We start from the raw sequence: 22223 nt of genomic DNA, 5'->3' as shown, positions 1-22223 counted from the left end.
GGTACTGGAACTAGGGGGAGACTCTGTTGGAGGTGGCTGGGTGCATGGGCACAGACCCAGCAGTTTGGATAAGGGGCTTCTTTAGCCACCTGGCTTAGAAGTTTGATATAAGAGTTCTGTTCCCAGGACGAAAGGAGATCTTCCCCCGGGAAGGAAAGGCCTGTGCCAAGCTGCCGGGGTGCAGTGCCAACTGGGTGCAGTGGGTCAGTGGTGTTGAGGAGCCGCCTGTCCTTAGCAATCCCGCCACACCTCAGAGGTCCAGCATTGTCCCATACAGGGGAACGAGAGGGGTGTATAGGGTGGTGCCAACCTTCTAGGTACTCAGCTCCCTTCCAATCGTGAGTGAGTCCACAATGGTTCTTTCACAATGGTTTCCTCGTCATTCATCTCTGCTAGCAGTGTGAAAGAGTTTGAAACCGGAATATTAAAAATATCCTTTGTACTTTCAGATTCACTAATTTTTGTTTGTTTAGCAAGAGGCAGGCATCTCAGTTCCTCTGTGTCGTCTAAATATCTGGAATCTCTGGTACGTTTCCCAGTTCCTCTCCCACAAGCAGGGCTGTATAATTGCTTAGTCATTTCTCTCTTCATGCAGCTGCCCCAGTTTCAAGGTCAATGGTTGTCTCCCTGATAAAAAGAGGCGTCCTCCTACTTACTAATTTAAAACTAAAAAACTAAAAACTAAAGTTAAAAGTTAATAGGTTTCTATACTCATTAAAACAATCTTTAAAAGATAAATCAGTGAGCTCACACTCACGCTGACTAAGTGCCGTTCGCCATCTTGAGTCCCTCATTGACCCGATCCAGCAAGCCTCTCTGTGGTCATGTTTTAATCACAACTGTGATAAGGCTAATCCAGGCTAGAGCCAAAGAGATGGAAACTGAATTACTGATAACGAAAACAAAAGTCAGTTTTACATAATGTCGAAGGTATTTTAAATGGACAGCAAAGACTAGATTTGGCCCCCAAAGTAGCATATACTAAACAGAAAGCGATGCCATGTTCTTGGAGAATATAAAGGGTTTAGAACAGGAGTGGAAGGAAGAGCTCAGCAGTAGCAGAAAATATCAGAGAACACAGCTGCTTACTCCTGCAGCACTGCAAATATTTATTTATCATTTCATAAAGTTCATACACTGGTTGTTAAAAAACCCCACCTCAAAGTGATTTACAAAAGAACAATAAAATCATCAATAAAATCAGTAGAAAAATAACTCCTTCAAACATTCAAAAGATAAAATCAATAAACTAAAAACAATATTATGATTATTACCAGTATATTCTACAAAATGCTAGAATAAGAGGGATGCACCCTGTATGTTCAACATACATATAGTTCTGACTTTAATTTGCAACATGTTTTATAAATTTGTATTTTGTAATCACAAAATTATTGTAAGAAGGTATGTTATCATTTTACAGACTGGGAACTGAGGCAGAGAGTGTGGTTTTTGTCTAAGGCTGCACAGCAAGGATATGGTAGCTGATGAACTCAGGCCTCCCTGATATAAATCCAGTTCTCTGACCACAATTGCTCAACTCTTATTTAAAATACTGTGCTAAGTGCAGGTGGAGTCAAGATTCCCAAAACTGAGACTAGAGCTGGTAATATAAAATTCCTTCTGTTTGCACAATTGATGGTCTAGAATACGCTGCAGAGCGGATATCAAGTTCCCAAAAATAAAAGTTTTATGGCACTTGCTGGAAGGGGATTCTTCTGTTTGTTGCCGTCAGAATGCCCACAAGTCCCTTCCCAAGAATAACACTCCTTCACATCGTGGAAAAATAGTGTTTGAAATGTCTGTCACCGATTCTGCGTTCAGAGCAACTGCTTCACACAAACACGGCAGAAACTTCATCAGCGATGCCTAGGAAGCAACGAGATCAACGTTAACTATTGGATCATTGGATAAATCCTTTATGAAGGAAAGTATTATTGCAACATCATCTCTTACTCCTTGGCTCCCATGCTGTACCAATGTTACTGAACACCCTTTCATTTTGAATTTGATATCCCGCTTTATCACTACCTTAAGGAGTCTCAAAGCGGTAAACATTCTCCTTTCCCTTCCTCCCCCACAACAAACACTCTGTGAGGTGAGTGGGGCTGAGATACTTCAGAGAAGTGTGACTGGCCCAAGGTCACCCAGCAGCTGCATGTGGAGGAGCGGGGAAGTGAACCCGGTTCACCAGATTACGAGTCTACCGCTCTTAACCACTACACCACACTGGCTCCCACAAATACTTCCAGGAAGGAATGGGAGAGGGTCCCAGCAGAGACGACGATGTTCTGAGTAGGTTTGATCACTGCATTAGAAGTGACTGACGGCCGGCCTCGGAGGAATACGTAGTGCTATACTTGAGCTTACTTTCCCCCAGCTTTTTTACTCAGAAGTAACCAAGTTGCTCAAGGGACGCAGGTGGCGCTGTGGGTTAAACCACAGAGCCTAGGACTTGCCAATCAGAAGGTCGGCAGTTCGAATCCCCATGATGGGGTGAGCTCCCGTTGCTCGGTCCCTGCTCCTACCAACCTAGCAGTTCGAAAGCAGGTCAAAGTGCAAGTAGATAAATAGGTACCGCTCCAACAGGAAGGTAAATGGCATTTCCGTGTGCTGCTCTGGTTTGCCAGAGGCGGCTTAGTCATGCTGGCCACATGACCCGGAAGCTGTACGCCGGCTCCCTCGGCCAGTAAAGCGAGATGAGCGCCGCAACCCCAGAGTCGTCCGTGAGTGACTGGACCTAATGGTCTGGGGTCCCTTTACCTTTACCTAAGTTGCTCATGAACCATTTCCTTTTATGGGGTATTTTGTTGAAACGTTCCAGAAGGCCTACAGATGCCATTTTGGTAATCAAAATAACCCCAAGCTAATTGGTCGTTGTTGCACAAATGAGCTCATATATGTTGATATTCTCTTGCTTTGATAATATGCTAATGGGCTTGCTTTGATGCTGCACTTAGCTTCATCTTGGGACGGTAACATTGATAGGAGGAATGTAAAATGCGTCTACCTGAAGTTTCAAATAGCCTCTCAAAATAGGGCCGTGGAAGAACGCATAAAGGTAAAGGTAAAGGTACCCCTGCCCGTACGGGCCAGTCTTGACAGACTCTAGGGTTGTGCGCCCATCTCACTCTATAGGCCGGGAGCCAGCGCTGTCCGCAGACACTTCCGGGTCACGTGGCCAGCGTGACAAAGCTGCATCTGGCAAGCCAGGGCAGCACACGGAACACCGTTTACCTTCCCGCTAGTAAGCGGTCCCTATTTATCTACTTGCACCCGAAGGTGCTTTCGAACTGCTAGGTTGGCAGGCGCTGGGACCGAACGACAGGAGCGCACCCCGCCGCAGGGATTCGAACCGCCGACCTTTCGATCAGCAAGTCCTAGGTGCTGAGGCTTTAACCCACAGCGCCACCTGCGTCCCAAGGAAGAACGCATACGGAGGCCTAAATGTGAAGCATCAACTGCAGTGCCTTTTTCTCAACTTACCACAGATATTGGAACCTATCTTAATGCGTACGTAGCCATCTATTCCCCACGAAGTGCCCCAGGAATTTCGAACAATCCAATAAGGAATGCTACCTGTAAAATAATTTCAGTAAGTTTTGTTTTGTTTTGTTTAGGACATCTTCGGCAAACTTCAATGACTTTCGTTGGACAGACACGGAGAGACTTAAAAGCAGAGCCACAAGACAGAATCCGGATTCTTTACAAAGAATCTGGCTTAGCTAGCACATAGTACTTCAATATGTAGAAGTATGTGATAAATTGTATTGATGCAATTCACCAGGGGTTCTGAACCTGGGGGTTAATGGACCCCTAGGTGATTCCATGAAGGACTTCAGGGCGTCTGTGAACCAGACAGGGTTGGGGAGAGACTGGTATCCATCTTGGGCAGGCTGGCTGAAGGCTGGCTGCTATGCTGTGGGGCCAAACCCCTTTTTAAATGACCATGCTGTAAGATCTGGACCACCTCCATGCACACTGAAGGTGTGAATAGGTGAAAAAGAATATTTATTAAAGCTACGGCAGTCTCTGCTGTGTCTCAGTTCTCAAAAGGAAGACAGACCCTGGGTGATTGTCTGGGACCCAGGCTTTTGCCACCGCTTGGCAGAGAGAGGGGGAGGCACCCAACTTTTGTAATGGTTTGTTGCACAATGAAATCTTTAATAAAACTGTTTAAAAAGAAAAAGGAAATGCATGCCACAATACCACCCCAAACTTTGTCACTTTACTCCTGCAATTTTCTGTGATAATGGGGTTGCAAATGGATTCCCCCCCCCCAGAACCCATTAACACAGAAATGAGCACAAAAGCTCTACTATATTCCACTAGATTGTGGCTTTCTGGTCTTGTGAAAGCTCAGATAAAAGGCTGAAATTAGCAATTGGGGAAACGTCAGGTGAACGGAATAAACCGCCATGCGAACGCAGACGTGTTTCGGATGGCACTAATATTGTGATGGCACTAATACCAGGAACAACTGGTAGGCGGGTAAAAAGGGAGATCCCTGGCCGCGCCTTCGTTAAATAGGGCAGGCCACGCCCCCAGAGCCAGCTGATTGGCTGGCCAGGGGGTGATGTGGTCGGGGATTCCCTCAGTCGTGGGGGGGGGGCCATGACACCCGCAATCCCACCTCCTCTGCAGGGTGGAAGTGGCTTTCTCTAAACTGCTACGTTAATAATCATTCGTCTTTCTTTTCTTTTTCAACTTTTTTTCTTACTCTGTCATGATGTTTTTTCTTCTGTATTGAATTTTTCTATATTTACCTTTGTTGTAAACGATCATTTACATCTGTATTTTAAACCAATAAAGATTTACCATGAGAAACATAATAATAAAAAATTGGTGGTTGAAATCTCACCTGTCGTGTCATAACCAGTAACTATAACAGCGTGATTTGCTTCTCCACTGGAGCAGTGATACTGGATGATGCCCCCAAGATAATCCTGCCAGCTGATTGCGTCTACAATTACTGGCAAAGGCCCATATTTAACTAGCATCCTCATCATTTCGTCTTCATGGCCACTGCAAGGTAAGAAGAATAGTCCCAGTCCCTCAGGGTCAGAATTCAGTCTAGCATCAAAATAGTTCGAAACCAACCAACTGCTGAGCACCTTCTGTTTGGCAGGTATCCGGCCCCTTAGGTTGCAGAAGTCAGTCTATAGTACAGGAAATAAACTTGCTGTACTAAGCAGAAGTTATTCAGAGTAGTATTGGTATGTTGGGGCCCACCATACTTCTGGAGTTTCCTGGACACATTCAGGACTTGTCCATCAAAAACAGTGTCTGAGCGGAACTGTTGAAATTATCCAGGGAAACCTGAGTGTATGGCAACCCTTCTCAGAAGTGTCCAGGCAACTTTGTGCCCAGATTTTCACTTTTTGAAATATGGCAACCCTATTTATGTTATTTTACAGCTAGTGAAACTGGCAGTTTCAACAAGGGTGGTTTCAATGAAGAACTCTTTCACGGTTTTGTGTATCATGCTACTTGGGAACCGCCCTCACGGTAAGCCAGCCTTTAGAGAAGTCTATTCATCTGACAAGAATCACATTTTGCGCCATGACCTTATTTTTTCCTCACACTGGGGAACAAAATTTTTGTCGCGTTGAAACATGCAGTTGTTCTAACCTAAATTCAACATGCTGATTTCATATCTGAAGTTGTTTTTTTCCCTGTAAGATCTAGGCTTTTTGCAATTCATGTTTTTCACTTTCACCATAATCTTTGTTTTTCACAGTGCAAGAATTTAATATTTTATTAAACACGTAGCCAAAGTAGTACAATATGAGTATAAATGTAAGTGACTTGTATAGCATTGAACATGACATGTATAGCATTGAAAATGACATGCATATCTATGTACAGTTGGAGGTATGCAAACAAATGCATTCCCTTGGGATACACAGTATACTGGGGAACAATTTTTTTCCATTTTCTTTTGCGTAAGATTTTTCAACTGTTCTTATATGTTCTTTGAATGCTGATTTCAAATCTGAAATCGATTTTCATGTACATGCTATAGTTATCTTTCAATTTCCAACTTTTGCCGATATGTCATATTTACACTGGGGACAAGTGGACACGTGACACGTTGATCTACCCTAACCACATGGTAATTATTGTTTTGCAAACTTAAATTATCTTTATTTTTAGTTTTGTAACCTAAATATTTGTATTTTTCAGATCGGACCACTTGTTTGCCAGTGTTATAGCTAGAATAGTACCTGTGGTGCTCAGTTTGCTGTGGGAAGACATCTTGCCAGTAGATACACCTCTTCCTGTAGCCTCTGCCCACCCTCCAATCTGCAAAGATCATCTCCCCTTCCACCCTGCCAATGGATGCCTTCCCCCAATGGAGAAAAACCAGTTGGATACCACTCTCTTATTTCTAAAGCTATTTGTAAACCATTCTCAAGTGAGAAAAGCAGGGCACACATTGCAAAAGAAACACAAGCAGTACAAGCCCGGTCGTGGAAGTTAAAAACACTTTCTGTGCATCCTCTTGCATTGACAAGTCATCCTGCTCTGCAGTCAATGACTGCTCTGCATTCGGAAGGGAAATGAGAACTGTGGGCGCATTTGCTGCACCAGGGGTCAAAGTCTCTCTCTACCTGGAATGTCAACATTCATGTATGATCTTTGAAACTCCAGAAGGGAGGCAGCTTCAACAACCTGCTGCTGAATACTATAAAAGACGATACGATAATCTTTATTGTCGTTGTCCCATACAGAACAATGAAATTGAAAAAAATCTATATTAGACATTCAAAACCAACAAGCCTGCTATCCCAGCCTGGTTAGCCCCCTAAAAACTCTGATACCCCGTAATTAAATACAATATACTCCCATAGAAACTATGGTAAAGGTAAAGGGACCCCTGACAATTAGGTCCAGTCGTGGCCGACTCCGGGGTTGTGGCGCTCATCTCACTTTATTGGCCGAGGGAGGTGGCATACAGCTTCCGGGTCATGTGGCCAGCATGAATAAGCCACTTCTGGCAAACCAGAGCAGCGCACGGAAACACTATTTACCTTCCCGCCAGGGGGGTACTTATTTATCTACTTGCACTTTGACGTGCTTTTGAACTGCTAGGTTGGCAGGAGCAGGGACGGGAGCTCACCCCATTGCGGGGATTCGAACTGCCGACCTTCTGATCAGCAAGTCCTAGGCTGTGGTTTAACCCACAGTGCCACCCGCGTCCCTTAGAAACTACCTTACACTGCGTTTAAAACCAAAATCACATTTGGATAGAAACTGTTTCTCAGGCGGCTAGTCCTAGTCTTTAGAACCCTGTACCTTCTTCCAGAAGGCAGAAGCCAAAAGAGATCATTTCCAGGGTGTGCACTATCCTGCGCTATTTCTGCAGCTTTCTTATGGCACCTGGAAGCATAGATTTGATCCAAGGTGGGAAGAGTGCACCCAATTATTCTCTCCGCAGTCTTTACAACCCCAGACAGCATTGTTTTTTCCCTGACCGTGCAGCTCCCAAACCACACACACAAATGAGAGGCATGTTTTCTTAAGAACGTCTGTTATGATAGTTTCCATGTTTTCTTAAAGCAAACATGTTTGCATCTCTAGCATGCATGCTCAATACGTAGAGATACGAGAAGCTGGAATCCTCTGGATGTTGTTGGACTCTCAACTCATACCATCTCTGCAGCCAGCATGGCTATTTGTCAGTGACTATGGGAGCTGTAGGGGCGCAGGTGGCACTGTGGGTTAAACCACAGAGCCTAGGACTTGCCGATCAGAAGGTCAGCAGTTCGAATCCCCGTGACGGGGTGAGCTCCTGTTGCTCGGTCCCTGCTCCTACCAACCTAGCAGTTCGAAAGCACATCAAAGTGCAAGTAGATAAATAGGTACCGCTCCGGCGGGAAGGTAAACGGCATTTCCATGCGCTGCTCTAGTTTGCCAGAAGTGGCTTAGTCCTGCTGGCCACATGACCCGGAAGCTGTACGCCGGCTCCCTCGGCCAATAGTGAGATGAGCGCCGCAACCCCAGAGTCGGCCACGACTGGACCTAATGGTCAGGGGTCCTTTTCCTTTACCTTTATGGGAGCTGTACTTTCGGCAACACCCAGAAGGCCATAGATTCCCCACGTGCGGTACTGAAGAGGTTTATAACCGTAATAGTCACTTGGAATGTGAATCTACTGGGTAGTTGGGGGGGGGGGAATACTCACTGGTTGTTACCTTAGATCATAAGAGGTATAGCCTGTGACTGAAACTCCAAAATCAGAACGGCTGAAGTAATGGCACATTCCTGTTTCAGCTTTAAAAGAATACTCCGCCTCTCTCACCAGTTTCACGCGTGTCTGCAAGAAGACGTATCAAACGAGTTGCTTGTGATTAAATAACAACACATTTTTGTGCTCTTGAAAGTTGCTTTGGTCACACCAGAGTCTGTACTCCTTAAATTATTTTATTTACTTCCTAAAATGTATATATTGCTTGATTTAAAAAAAAAAATCAGCAACTTATAAGAATAAAACAATAAAATTATCAGTAAGAACAGCTGAAAGCAACTATTTTAAACATTCAAAAATAATTAAAACCAATGAGGAACTAAAAGTGAATTAAAACACATGTCAACATTCTACGTGTCCAGATAGGCTTCTTTTCTAAACAAATGTGCTTTTAGTGGGTGCAGTGGAGCTCCTGCGTGTTGTCAATAGGCAGGGAGTTCCAAAGTAATTGCCACAATAAAAGATTGATTTCTTACAAATAACCCAGGGTTGCCAAACAGTGAAAATTTGGATAGAGAAGATGTTGAGCTTTTTTGGCAAAAGCGCAAAACAAATGCCATTTTCGAGCTGTTCTTGTAGAAAATTGGCAAAAACGGCACTGCCAACAGCAGGAAGATGAGAGCCCGCTAGCCGTACTATAGATCTCAACTTATGTCAAGGTGGGAGAAATATTGCCTCAACAGAGGTCACATGATGAGCAGATGCTGGAGCAGGACCATCTACAGTGGTACCTCTGGTTAAGAACTTAATTTGTTCTGGAGGTCCGTTCTTAACCTGAAACCGTTCTTAACCTGAAGCACCACTTTAGCTAATGGGGCCTTGCGTGGCCGCCACATGATTTCTGTTCTCATTCTGAGGTAAAGTTCTTAACCCGAGGTACCACTGTATTGCCCATCTTGCCTGACTTATGACAGCCCTGGAGATATCTAATTGGCAAAAGTTGGAGGCAATATTTGGGGCTACGCAACCTTTGATCTACTCCAAGAGGGGAGTGTTGTTCAAGTCTGAGATTTGCCTTCTCTTTACCCAACACTGTCACGTATTAACGGAGCCTGTGGGTTTGTAAGAAGTGAATACCTGATTCAGCCAACTCAGCGCAGTAACCGTAGAGCCGCCGCTGCAACCTTTATTCTCGTATGAACAGTCAATAACCTGCTGCACGCTGAGGTTCTCCAAAACGTTCCCTTTAATTGCGTATGCGGACTCTACTGCACTGACAACGCTGAAAGCCCAACAGCCGCCACACTGGAAAAGATGGGTGATAGATTACAATAGGAAGCGTAAAGATGAATGTAAAATAAACATTTCACACAGAAATTTAAAGGATAAAAATTCCCCTTGCAAAATTAATGGATATGGAACAGTCATCAGATCAGTGGCTGTTAAAATAAAGGATCCAGATCGGAACTGTCGTATTTGGACTAACTAAGAGCAGGACGAAATAAGAACATCATTCCCTGAAATCCAGAGCACGGGAAGTCATTCAAAATTGTTTAATTTGGTATTGGATCATTGGCTTTTTAATCATATTAGAATTTGGTATTAATGTGGCTTTTGTTGGATTGTTATAAATGAAAATTAATTTAAAAATTATTTAGAAAAAGAAAAACAATCGTCATTAGTTGCCCTTCATACTTTTCCCCCACAAATTTATTTCAAAATAGCCTGTTTTTCACATAGTTCCATACAGATAGTGTTTTATCCTGCGGTGTTGCTCAACTGGCAGTAAGGCTTCCATCAGTGGAACAGGGAAGGAAGCAATTTTCAGGCATTTCCTGTCCCCCTGTGCTTCCCTATATCTGTTCTAGAGGGCCCCCTCCCCCAAAAAACTTTCCAGAGCAGATTTAGGGTGGCTTTGCGACTGTTTGAGGACAATCGAAAAGCCTTTCTGCCAGCTGAGCAACACCCATTGAGTTAATAATGACACATTTCTCAGTTATACAATAATCTGTCTTGCAGTCCTTTCCAGATTTGCTTATCCCATCTATTTTCAGCAGCTGTAGACAGACATGGTTGGATTTTTTAAAAAAATACGGCAAGTGCAGAGGCTTCAACTCGGCTTTTCTACTACCTGTAATGAAAAGGCCAGTTCATATCAACCAGAGAAATGGTGCTATAAACATGCACCACTGCCGTGTCAACAATGCAGATGTATTCTCATCTCAAAAGGGAACTGGAACACTCACTGTATTATCTTTTCTTTCTTCTTTTTGCCAATTAATTTTTTCCCAAATTTTAAACAAATCAATGCCGAATTAAATCAAATTTAATGCAAACAAGATGACCTCCCACTCTTCGTCTTAGATGTGCCCCTGTTTCCCCCCTTTGCTGCTTAATAGTACACACTTATCTCTGGTTCACAATCCATTCCTGATGTTCAGCTCCCATTATTCAACAGCTGTTGATTTATCAATTGCTACTCATACATTTACTGAACAATACTGTATACCCTTAAAGAACAAAAAAGGTTGCACATCCCCCTAGTTGTTGTTGTTTAGTCGTTTAGACGTGTCCGACTCTTCATGACCCCCTGGACCAGAGCACGCCAGGCACTCCTGCCTTCCACTGCCTCCCACAGTTTGGTCAAACTCATGCTGGTAGCTTTGAGAACACTGTCCAACCATCTCGTCCTCTATCGTCCCCTTCTCCATGTGCCCTCCATCTTTCCCAACATCAGGGTCTTTTCCAGGGAGTCTTCTCTTCTCATGAGGTGGCCAAAGTATTGGAGACTCAGCTTCAGGATCTGTCCTTCCAGTGAGCACTCAGGGCTGATTTCCTTCAGAATGGATAGATTTGATCTTCTTGCAGTTCATGGGACTCTCAAGTGTCTCCTCCAGCACCATAATTCAAAAGCATAAATTCTTCGGCAATCAGCCTTCTTTATGGTCCAGCTCTCACTTCCATACATCACTAGCACATCCCCCTATCTATTTTAAAACATCATTTCTGTGTTAATTTGCCTTTCTTATCTTCTTGTCATCTTAGTTGCTGAAGTTTTGAGGGTACCAGGTCCAAAATTAGGCAGAAAATCAACTGTGGAACTTACCGCTTCTTGATTCCGCACGCTGGTAACGACATTCTTGTCCCTCCAATCAAACTTTGCTGGTAAGGGTGCTTCTGTGCCCTCTAGGCTCTCACCCGGCACATACTTGGGAACTTTAAAAAGTCTACTTTGTAAGTAAGTAGCTTTAAAACAAAACAAAAGTTCTGTTATTTTCTAGTTTTGATTACAGCCAATTCAAAGACATGGTTTCTAAAAGCCAAACACTTGCATTTTTTCCAGTCATTATTATTTATAAAATGTAGATACTGCCCTTCATCTGAGGATCCTATGATTTACAGCGCTTTGCAGTACAGAAACGCAAAAATAAATCACATAATAATGACAGAACAATCCCTCCCCCAGTTTAAAACACCAAAGGCCTGGGATAATCATAGAATCATAAAATTGTAGAGTTGGAAGTGCCCAGGTGGATCATTAGTCTACCTCCCTGCAGTGCAGGAATATTTTGCCCAACACGGGACTTGAACCCACAACCCTGAGATTAAGAGTCTCATGCTGAAGGCAGCCCTGTTTAGGGAAGCTTTTAATATTTAATGCTGTACAGTGGTACCTCGCAAGACGAATGCCTCGCAAGACAAGAAACTCGCTAGACGAAAGGGTTTTTTGTTTTTTGAGCTGCTTCGCAAGACAATTTTCCCTATGGGCTTGCTTCGCAAGACGGAAACGTCTTGCAAGTTTGTTTCCTTTTTCTTAACACCGCTAATACAGTTGCGACTTGACTTCGAGGAGCAACTCATAGCACACGGTGTGGTGGCCTTTTTTGAGGTTTTTGAAGACTTTGGTGATTTTTGAAGCTTTTCCAAAACTTTTCCGAAACCGTGCTTCGCAAGACGAAAAAAAACGCAAGCCGACAAAACTCGCGGAACGAATTAATTTCGTCTTGCGAGGCACCACTGTATTGTTTTTAACACTTGATTGAGAGCCGCCCAGGGTGGCTGGGGAAACTCAGCAAGATGGGCGAGGTATAAATAATAATAATATATTATTATTATTATTATTATTATTATTATTATTATTATTATTATTTATTTCTGCAAAAGTCTGGACTGCTCATTCTCAGGTGTACCCTAGACCCCGAGATATAAAACTATGAAGGGAAAAGATCCTGCTAGAGAAAGGGATGGTTAAATGAAATAAACTAAGAAAGGGATGATTAATAGCCACAAAAGTAATAATCGTCATAGCAACATGCAGAATGAAACATTCTGACAGGTTGAAGCTCAGAGTCTGAAATTTAGGGAGACCATAGATCTTCTCAAGACAAAAACAAGCACTTTAGTCCTGCTTAGCAAGATGTTCAGGCACACCAAATCATATCAAAAGGATGTCAAAATAGCTTGCACTGAAGATAAAGCAAGGCCTCGGTCCAGTATATCTGAAGGAGCGTCTCCACCCCCATCGTTCTGCCCAGACACTGAGATCCAGCGCCGAGGGCCTTCTGGCGGTTCCCTCCCTGCGAGAAGCCAAGTTACAGGGAACCAGGCAGAGGGCCTTCTCAGTATTGGCACCTGCCCTGTGGAACGCCCTCCCATCAGATGTCAAAAAGAATAACAACTACCATCTGAAGGCAGCCCTGTTTAGGGAAGCTTTTAATGTTGAATAGACTATTGTATTTTAATATTCTGTTGGAAGCTGCCCAGAGTGGCTGGGTAACCCAGCCAGATGGGCGGGGTATAAATAATAAATTATTATTATTATTATTATTATTATTATTATTATTATTATTATTATTTGCAAAAGCATTAAATATTTTGTAATGTAATACTCTGTACCTCTAAATTCTTCAGGAAACAAGTGGGAAAATTTATTTATTCCATAGGTAGCAGTAGCGTTGTCGCTAGATGATAAGGAATTCAAATGCTTGATTCTCTTAATGCTTTCCTGGAGAAAACAAAAGCATAATTACACTCTTGAAATGTAATGAAGTCTGTCTGTATGTTGGATGGCGCCTTGTACACCTCCTTTTGGCAACGCCTACAACCAAGCTAGTGCCAAATGTCTTGTTCTGCTTTCCTTTGGACTTGCTGATGTGGTCGTCGGGGCAGCCCAGGACCTCCAGACAAACTGCCCAGACTTGCGCCCCAGGGAGGTCACTTGGGTTTTTCACACCCCTCTTTTTGTTATTGTTATTTTGTTTTTTATAATATTTTGCTGTTATTCCATCTGGCCCTGGGGATTTCCCTACTTTTGTTTGATTAATTGCCTCAATTACTTCTTGAACTGAAATTTCTATATTTAATATCCTCATTTGATCCTCTGTTATCTTTGGTAATTCACTATATTTTTAATATAGTTTTCTATCCTGTTTGAATCTTCAGTTCTTTCTCTGTAAAGATCAGTAAAATATTTTACAAAAGCCTCCCTCATTTCTTTTGGTTTCTCAGTTAGCCTACCATTAAGCTTTATTCAATTCGCATACAGTGATACGTCAGATTACAGACGCTTCAGGTTACAAACGCTTCAGGTTACAGACTCCGCTAACCCAGAAATAGTACCTCGGGTTAAGAACTTTGCTTCAGGATGAGAACAGAAATCGTGCTTTGGTGGCACGGCGGCAGCAGGAGGCCCCATTAGCTAAAGTGGTGCTTCAGGTTAAGAACAGTTTCAGGTTAAGAACGGACCTCCGGAACGAATTAAGTACTTAACCTGAGGTACCACTGTAGTTATTTTGTTCACTTTTTCTCAATTGCCATGCCAAAAGTTTCCCTGTTTTATTGGCGTTTTCAAAAAATAAATAATAAATAAATAAATTCCATGCTATTTCCTCACTAATTACCATAAAATATTGTGACTCCATTGTCTCTCAAGACAGAAAGATGACGACAACAACAACAACAACAACAACTAGGCACAGGCCTGTCAACAAACCTGGACGCTACCTCTGCTGTTTCCCAAGTGTTTTCTTGGGACCAAAAAGACAAGTTACACTGGGGTGTGTGTGTAATGGAATATAAGAGATTTATCTGAGAATTAGTAATCTGCATTTGTAGTTGTTATGTGTGTGTAGGTTTGTTTTATGGCCCAACATTTATACAGTGGTACCTCTGGTTGTGAACGGGATCCGTTCCGGATCCCCGTTCACAACATGAGCAGAACGCAATCTGCGTGGGTCGCGATTCACTGCTTCTGCGCATGCACGTGAGGTCATTTTGAGCGTCTGTGCATGAGCGAGTGGCGAAACCCAGAAGTAACCCTTTCCGGTACTTCTGCGTCGCCGCAGGACGCAACCTGAAAAGACGTAACCTGAACCAAACATAACAAGTGGTATGACTGTATCAGTGATGGGGAAAACTGTGGCCTACTAGTGTTTGACTCCAGCTCCCAATAGCCTTGCCCAACATGGCCAACGATCAGGGATGATGGAAGTGTCTGTCTAGGGTACCTGGAGGCCCACAGGTTGGACGCCCACTTTGTACTATCAGCTGGCGATAATACCTGCCCTCTTTTGACCTGCCACATTGACCTGTAACAACTGTGGAGCACCACAGCTAACCAAATAAGGTGCTTCTTCCCATACTGGTACAGTGATACCTCGGTGTCAGGGAACTGCCAGCGGCTCAAAGGGGAGAGATAGAAGGGCAGTTGTGTTACAGGGAGCCTCCAAAAATCTTGCGAAGCAGTTCCTCTTCTGGCGAGGAGGAAAGCCCAAACTCCAGTGAAGAAGAGGTGCAAGAACCAGAGAATGCTTGGTAAAGGTAAAGGTACCCCTGCCCGTACGGGCCAGTCTTGACAGATTCTGGGGTTGTGCGCCCATCTCACTCAAGAGGCCGGGGGCCAGCGCTGTCCGGAGACACTTCCGGGTCACGTGGCCAGCGTGACATCGCTGCTCTGGCGAGCCAGAGCCGCACACGGAAACGCCGTTTACCTTCCCACTAGTAAGCGGTCCCTATTTATCTACTTGCACCCGGGGGTGCTTTCGAACTGCTAGGTTGGCAGGCGCTGGGACCGAACAACGGGAGCGCACCCTGCCGCAGGGATTCGAACCGCCGACCTTTTGATCGGCAAGCCCTAGGCACTGAGGCTTTTAACCACAGCGCCACCCGCGTCCCTCCAGAGAATGCTAGGAAGAGCCTTAACACCGAGCCTGAGCAAGCTGGAGAGGCGGGGAGCACGCCCCTGCCATCGCCCATCCTGCGCAGTAATCTGAGGCACAGGGAGGGGTGGAAAAGGCTGGGGGTGACGAGACATTTATGTTGAGGGAGGTACAAAAACAGATCACTCCCGGATTCTGCTAGCGATTGAGCCAGACATGAACTTATGACACTCTTCACTGTAAATAGTTTGCCCCAAAATAAAGCCTGTAAAAAACAGGTGGGAGTCTTGCTTGGTTACTCTCGAGCAACCGCAACAGAACCTGACACTCAGGTTGCGAACGTGATCCGTGCGGGAGGCACGTTCGCAACCCACAGCATTCGCAGCCTGAAGCGCCGTGTCTGCGCATGTGCATGATGCGATTTGGCGCTTCTGCGCATGTGCGTGACATCATTTATGCTTCTGCGTATGCACGAGTGCCGAAACTCAGAAGTAACCCATTTCAGTACTTCTGGGTTCGGCGCGGTCCGCAACCCAAAAACGTGCAACCCGCAGCGTTCGTAACCCGAGGTATGACTGTATCTTCCATTAAATCATCAATGGCAGCGGGTTCATTCACATCTTTTCTCTGCATTTCTAGGCACAGGCATGGGCTTTCCCAGAAGCAGCGAATTGCAGCATGCACAGATGCAGATCTTGTTCGCCACCAGAGCTACCACTGTATAGGGAAGTGTTTTTTAATGTTTAATGTTATATATAGATATAGATATAGATATAGATATAGATATAGATATAGATATAGATATAGATATCCACCCAGAGTGGCTGGGGCAACCCAGTAAGATGTGTGAGGTATAAATAGTAAAATTATCATTATGGAATGGGACGCCCAATTTTCACTGGAGAATTGTTGGAGGGTATGTAATCAGCTACATGCAATTAACGTAAACAGTGATAGTACAATGGGTTTTCCCCCCAGTGGTTCACAACCACCAAGTGCCAAGAGGGACTCTTGAAGCCCAGTGATTGCACTTCCACAAGATTACTTGCTGAACTTAAAAAAATGCTAAACACACAAACATTTATTTGTTGTATGCCAAGACAGGAATTGGCTGAACAGCACCAACCTACCACAAGGACCCACAATTTCTGAGCAATTCCCTGTTCATCTATGTTGCAGCCAAATTAGCAGAGAATCTCATAGCTCACAAAAGTAGTACGGCATACAGTGGTACCTCAGGTTAAGTACTTAATTCGTTCCGGAGGTCCGTTCTTAACCTGAAACTGTTCTTAGCCTGAAGCACCACTTTAGCTAATGGAGCCTCCTGCTGCTGCCGCGCCGCCGGAGCACAATTTCTGTTCTCATCCTGAAGCAAAGTTCTTAACCTGAAGCACTATTTCTGGGTTAGCGGAGTCTGTAACCTGAAGCATATGTAACCTGAAGCGTATGTAACCCGAGGTACCACTGTAATAAACTTTCACCAACAACAGCCCCACTTTCAGGATTTAGGTAGGCTTTTAAGTCTGACATCTTGTGGTGAAGATGAGGAGTACAAAAACTATCCACTTTGATTTATTCACTGAAAAATATTTGTTGGAAATAGTCTCCTAAGGATCTGCTGTTCTCACTGCTTGTCAATTTTACAGGGGGAAACATCTTTGAAATTGGGCTTATTCTTCTTCCTTCAACTGCACATCAAAACCCACTTTTCCTGTATGTCTTTCTCCTTAACCCCTTAAACTCCAAGCTATTTTTCTCCCTCTGCACCCTTTGTTTTTCCCACCTCTCTTTTCGTTATTTTATTTCCTCCAACCTTTTAAACGGCAAAGCATGCAGGTGGTGCCATAGCAAACAAGAGACGTAACTTTTGTGTGAACTCCCAGCTGAATACGAAGCTAAGCTATTAGAATCAATAGGAAGCAGCGCTGGGTGATATTATTATTATTATTATTATTATTATTATTATTATTATTATTATTATTATTATTATTATTAAATACATGTTATATATTTTATTACATAATAATTCAATATCTACACCTCCCTTTATCCAAAGATCACAAGGTGGGGCACAGCATTAAAAACATAATTTGAAGAGCAGACATGGGGATCTGGAAGGGGGTGGTCGCCAACGAAGCTTTACTCGAGAGTAGACCCATTGAAATCCATGTCTGTGATTCAGTTGGGTCCATTAGTTCCAGAGGGGTCGGCTCGGGAGTAAATTGTGCGGCAGATGCACCCCATACGCTTAAATGGCATGGCTCCCCACCAACCCAAAATCCTGGGACCTGTAACCCCACCCCATATCTGATGCCCGGAATTTATTTTTTAAGGAGGAGGGAGAAGCCATATGCTTTAAATATGTGCTGGATACGCGCGTCGTGTGCCTTGGCTGTGCCGCTACATTTGGGACTGGGATGGAGATCTCGCCTCCAGCCCCACAAGGAAGCAGCGCGCATGGACCAGGACTCCTGCCGGCCTCTCCCTCTCCTCTCCCCGCTCGCACCTACCTGCAAGGCGGCTTCCTCCGTCCCCTCGCTGCCCCTGGGATGCAAGGATCCGGGATGCCTGGATCCGGGACGCCGACCCTCTCCGGCTCCCAGGAAGGGCAGCAAGCAGGAGAAGAGAAGCCACGGCTTCATGGAGAGCCTTTCCGCAAGAGCTGCGCCCTGGCGCCGCTTGGTTTTCTGCACGACTCGTTTTTTCCTTTCGCTTTGCTGGCTCCTCCTTCTCCCCAGAGAAGAAGCCTCAAAGAAGACTTTTACGCTTTTGAGCCCTCCAGCTGCCTTCGGCTCGGCTCTTTTGTTCCACTTGTCGCTGCAGAAAGCGCTTTTGAGTGGTCCCTCCGGCAGGGAGGGAGAGAGGGAGGGATAGGAGGCGTCGCCTCCAGCCTTGCAACTTGGCAAAACTTGTCACTGCCAAAACTTGTCACTGCAAAAAAAGACGGTGGCTCTCACCCCTCAAGATGAATCTCTGCCTTCCCCCCTTTTGGACCCTGGGCTCTCCTTCTTTGCAGGTTTTTAATAATAATACATAATAATAAAAAAAATTATTTATACCCCGCCCTCCCCTTCAAACTTTCAGATTTGAAAATAAGGGATCAGCAGCCTCAAAAATAAGGGATCCGTAGCCTTATCTGTCCTAGGGACAGTCTATGGGATATCTAACAATCTGGGATAGCAGCGGGAAGCAGCAGGAAGTGGTGCTGGAATAAGGGGGTTTCCCGCAAAAAAAATGGAAGGTTGACAGCTATGCTCCCCAGCCAAGACTGGGCTCAGGACGGCTAAAGGAAAAGGTAAAGGGACCCCTGACTATTAGGTCCAGTCGTGGCTGACTCTGGGGTTGCGGCGCTCATCTCACTTTATTGGCCGAGGGAGCTGGCGTACAGCTTCCAGGTCATGTGGCCAGCATGACTAAGCCGCTTCTGGCGAACCAGAGCAGCGCACGGAAACGCCATTTACCTTCCCGCCGGAGCGGTACCTATTTATCTACTTGCACTTTGAGGTGCTTTCGAACTGCAAGGTTGGCAGGAACAGGAACTGAGCAACGGGAGCTCACCCCGTCGCAGGGATTCGAACTGCCGACCTTCTGATCGGCAAGTTCTAGGCTCTGTGGTTTAACCCACAGCGCCACAACACCAGGTAAAAACAATGGATGAAAGTACAACTTAAAAACAAGATTTAGTACAACATTAAAATGCAGCCCCATTTCAGTAGGAACTCAAATCAAAAACATTTTAGGGATGAAAGTGTCAAATCTTCACCAAGGCCAACTATAAGCACCCAACTTTAAGCAGAGGTTGGGTGGCCATCTGCCAGGGATGCTGTAGTTGAGATTCTTGGATTGCAGGGGGTTGGACTAGATGACCCCAAAGGTCCCTTCCAGCACTACGATTCTAGATTCTAATTTCCCCTTACACAGAACTCTTGTGGGATTTCAAAACATCCCACTTAGATCCCAGGAGGAAGCTTTTGATTTCATCCAGACTCTCTTTATGACACACCCTTATTACTCTAGTTTCAGGTAGGTAGCCGTGTTGGTCTGTCGTAGTCAAAACAAAACAAAACAAAACAAAATAATAACAAAATTCCTTCCAGTAGCACCTTAGAGACCAGCTAACTTAGTTACAGTGGTACCTCGGGTAAAGTACTTACTTCGTTCCGGAGGTCCGTTCTTAACCTGAAACTGTTCTTAACCTGAAGCACCACTTTAGCTAATGGGGCCTCCCGCTGCCGCCGCACGATTTCTGTTCTCATCCTGAAGCAAAGTTCTTAACCAGAGGTACTATTTCTGGGTTAGCGGAGTCTGTAACCTGAAGCGTATGTAACCTGAAGCGTATGTAACCTGAAGCGTATGTAACCCGAGGTACCACTGTATTGGTATGAGCTTTCGTGTGCATGCACACTTCTTCAGATACTCTGTTTCTTATTTATTGCATTTGTAACCCAAGGTGGCTTACCCAGGTGTTTAAAAACGCTGGCGGGAATTTTAATCTGTTAACATTTTAAATTTTTCCATGTTTTAATGCACTGAAACTTTCCCCCTGATTTTATGGTTTTATCTTTTTTGTAAACGTGCTTTGATTTATTGTTTTGGGGGTTTTTTTGCCATCAAGCGGTGTGTAAATTTTATGAAATAAAATTTTAAAAATGAACATATGCTTCTCCTCTCTCCTTGCTTAATCCACACAACACCCCTGGCATGAGAGGCAGTGACCGGCCCCCAAGGTCACCCGCTGAGCAAGTGGAGATTCGAAGGGTCGCCCATAACCCTAAACCACCACAGGGCATTTCCACTTTTATTAAAAAGACACTCTGTTAAAAAGAGGTTGGTGCCAGCAAGGGACATGAAAACAAAATGGTTTGTTCGTTCTGTGCCGGACATGACATTCTTGTGACTAGATTAATCATTCATTTCATTAAGGTCAACATCTGGACGTTTCACCATCAGTACAAGCCATGAGTCGAGAAGTTATTGTTGACTGAGCAGAGCAGGATCTGGATACAAGTTACACCCAGGAGGTCTTCAGCGTTGCCAGGAATTTATTCCATTTTTTTATATTTTTGCAAAATGTGGGAGCTAACCTGGAGGGAGGTGGAACTGGAGAACAGAAATATACCTGAGGAGCGAGAGGTTCTGTTTTGGGGATGTGTGCTTCTTTCTTTCTTTTTATTTTTTATTAGGAATTTAAACAGAACATATTATCTTAAAACATATCATCCTTAATTCCCCCTCCCCATTTTTCTCCTCCCCCCTCCCTCCCATAAAACAACCCCCCTCCCCTCCCCCTCTGACTTCCCTCAGTTCCAATCTCTGGTTTCTCTATAAACGCTATTCTCTGCATATTACGACATTGTATAAATCCTTAATTTGTCTAACTGCTTATTATCAATAAAAAGTTTGTGAGTGTTTATTCAAAACCTGCCAAGGAGTCCAATTCACTTTGTTGCGTCTTTAAATACTTTGTAAAAGGTTCCCGTTCGTCTTTAAAGGCACAGTTATCCTTGTCCCGTAGCTTGTGTGTCAATTTTGCCAATTCTGCGTAGTCCATCAGTTTCTCTTGCCATAATTCTTTAGTCGGGATTTCCTCGATCTTCCATCTTTGTGCTATTAAAACTCTCGCGGCCGTTGTCGCATACATGAAGATGTTTTCCAACTTCTCTGGCAGGTCTTTTCCTACAATCCCTAACAGAAATGCTTCAGTTTTTTTAACAAATGTTAGAGGGGGGAAAGTGTGCTTCGATGTCTTCTGCCTCCCATCTCAGGAGCATGTATGGAAGGAACAAAAATTGGTTTCCTATTCTCTTCCTCCGCTAGCAACAGGCCCAGTTTTCAGGAAGCTGCTGCATAATTGAAACTTTGCTTTTGTGGGATCTCATTCCTCTGCGGTGTAAATGCAGGGTGCAATTGCAAGCAGATGGAATAACTTGATACAGTGGTACCTCAAGTTAAGTACTTAATTCGTTCCGGAGGTCTGTACTTAACCTGAAACTGTTCTTAACCTGAAGCACCACTTTAGCTAATGGGGCCTCCTGCTGCTGCCGCGCCGCTGGAGCACGATTTCTGTTCTCATCCTGAAGCAAAGTTCTTCATCTTTCTAGCAAAACCAGAGATTTGCATCGGTTTAAACAAACTACAAAGCCATAGGGCTTATTTTATTTGATGGTTGTCTTTAGCCAGAATGAAAAGAGTTGAAAATGGAAATTTTCCACTTGCTTAAAAATTACGTTTAAAGGTAAAGGTACCCCTGCCCGTACGGGCCAGTCGTGACCGACTCTAGGGTTGTGCGCTCATCTCACTCTAGAGGCCGGGAACCGGCGCCGTCCGAAGACACTTTCGGGTCATGTGGCCAGCGTGACAAAGCTGCTCTGGCAAGCCTGCACCAGCACAGCACACGGAAACACCGTTTACCTTCCCGCTATAAAGCGGTACCTATTTATCTACTTGCACTTAAGGGTGCTTTCGAACTGCTAGGTGGGCAGGAGCTGGGACCGAACGACTGGAGCTCACCCCGCCACGGGGATTCGAACCACCGACCATACGATCGGCAAGTCCTAGGCGCTGAGGTTTTACCCACAGCGCCACCCACGTCTTTAGCCAGAATGAAAAGAGTTGAAAATGGAAATTTTCCACTTGCTTAAAAATTACGTTTAGTACTGCCTTAATTTCATGCTTGATAACAAGCTCATAATTTCTTCAGGCTTGTAAGGAAGCGTGAAGAAACCATGGGTTTTTATAGATGTATGCTGCCAAGACGTTCATCAAACCTAATAAATGTATTTTATCTTTACTCAAGGACCCATATGGCACGTTACTTCATTAAAATGGGCGTTTGTTGTTTTTCCTTGTGCTGCGTGAGAGGAGAACTTAAGATG

The 22223-nt window shown here is 44.4% G+C and overlaps 1 protein-coding gene across 1 annotated transcript; it reads right to left on the bottom strand.

Moving 5' to 3' along the window:
• Window positions 1-1085: 1085 nt before the first annotated feature.
• On the bottom strand, window positions 1086-18172 carry CTSO (cathepsin O). The gene is made up of 8 exons (XM_028745357.2): window positions 17859-18172; window positions 13088-13196; window positions 11298-11437; window positions 9329-9496; window positions 8199-8320; window positions 4862-5025; window positions 3487-3579; window positions 1086-1869 (listed from the first exon to the last, which is right to left on the bottom strand). Exons 1-8 carry the CDS (start codon window positions 17988-17990, stop codon window positions 1835-1837), a joined length of 963 nt encoding a protein of 320 aa, XP_028601190.2. The 5' UTR covers window positions 17991-18172; the 3' UTR covers window positions 1086-1834.
• Between the last annotated feature and the right edge of the window lie 4051 nt (window positions 18173-22223).

Source organism: Podarcis muralis, chromosome 10 (assembly GCF_964188315.1).
Source record: "Podarcis muralis chromosome 10, rPodMur119.hap1.1, whole genome shotgun sequence".
In the NCBI taxonomy this organism is placed as follows: Eukaryota; Metazoa; Chordata; class Lepidosauria; order Squamata; family Lacertidae; genus Podarcis; species Podarcis muralis.
The sequence above is the reverse complement of the archived record's forward strand: the minus strand, read 5'-3'. Positions and strand labels throughout refer to the sequence as shown.

Bases quoted from the DNA above. Each gene is read 5' to 3' on its own strand.
- CTSO (XM_028745357.2), bottom strand. From the start codon at position 17,990: ATGAAGCCGTGGCTTCTCTTCTCCTGCTTGCTGCCCTTCCTGGGAGCC. The intron at 13,197-17,858 runs GTAGGTGCGAGC...TGTTTTCTCCAG, and splicing joins CGGAGGAAGCCGCCTTGCAG to GAAAGCATTAAGAGAATCAA. The intron at 8,321-9,328 runs GTATTCACTTCT...GTCTTCTTGCAG, and splicing joins CGCTGAGTTGGCTGAATCAG to ACACGCGTGAAACTGGTGAG.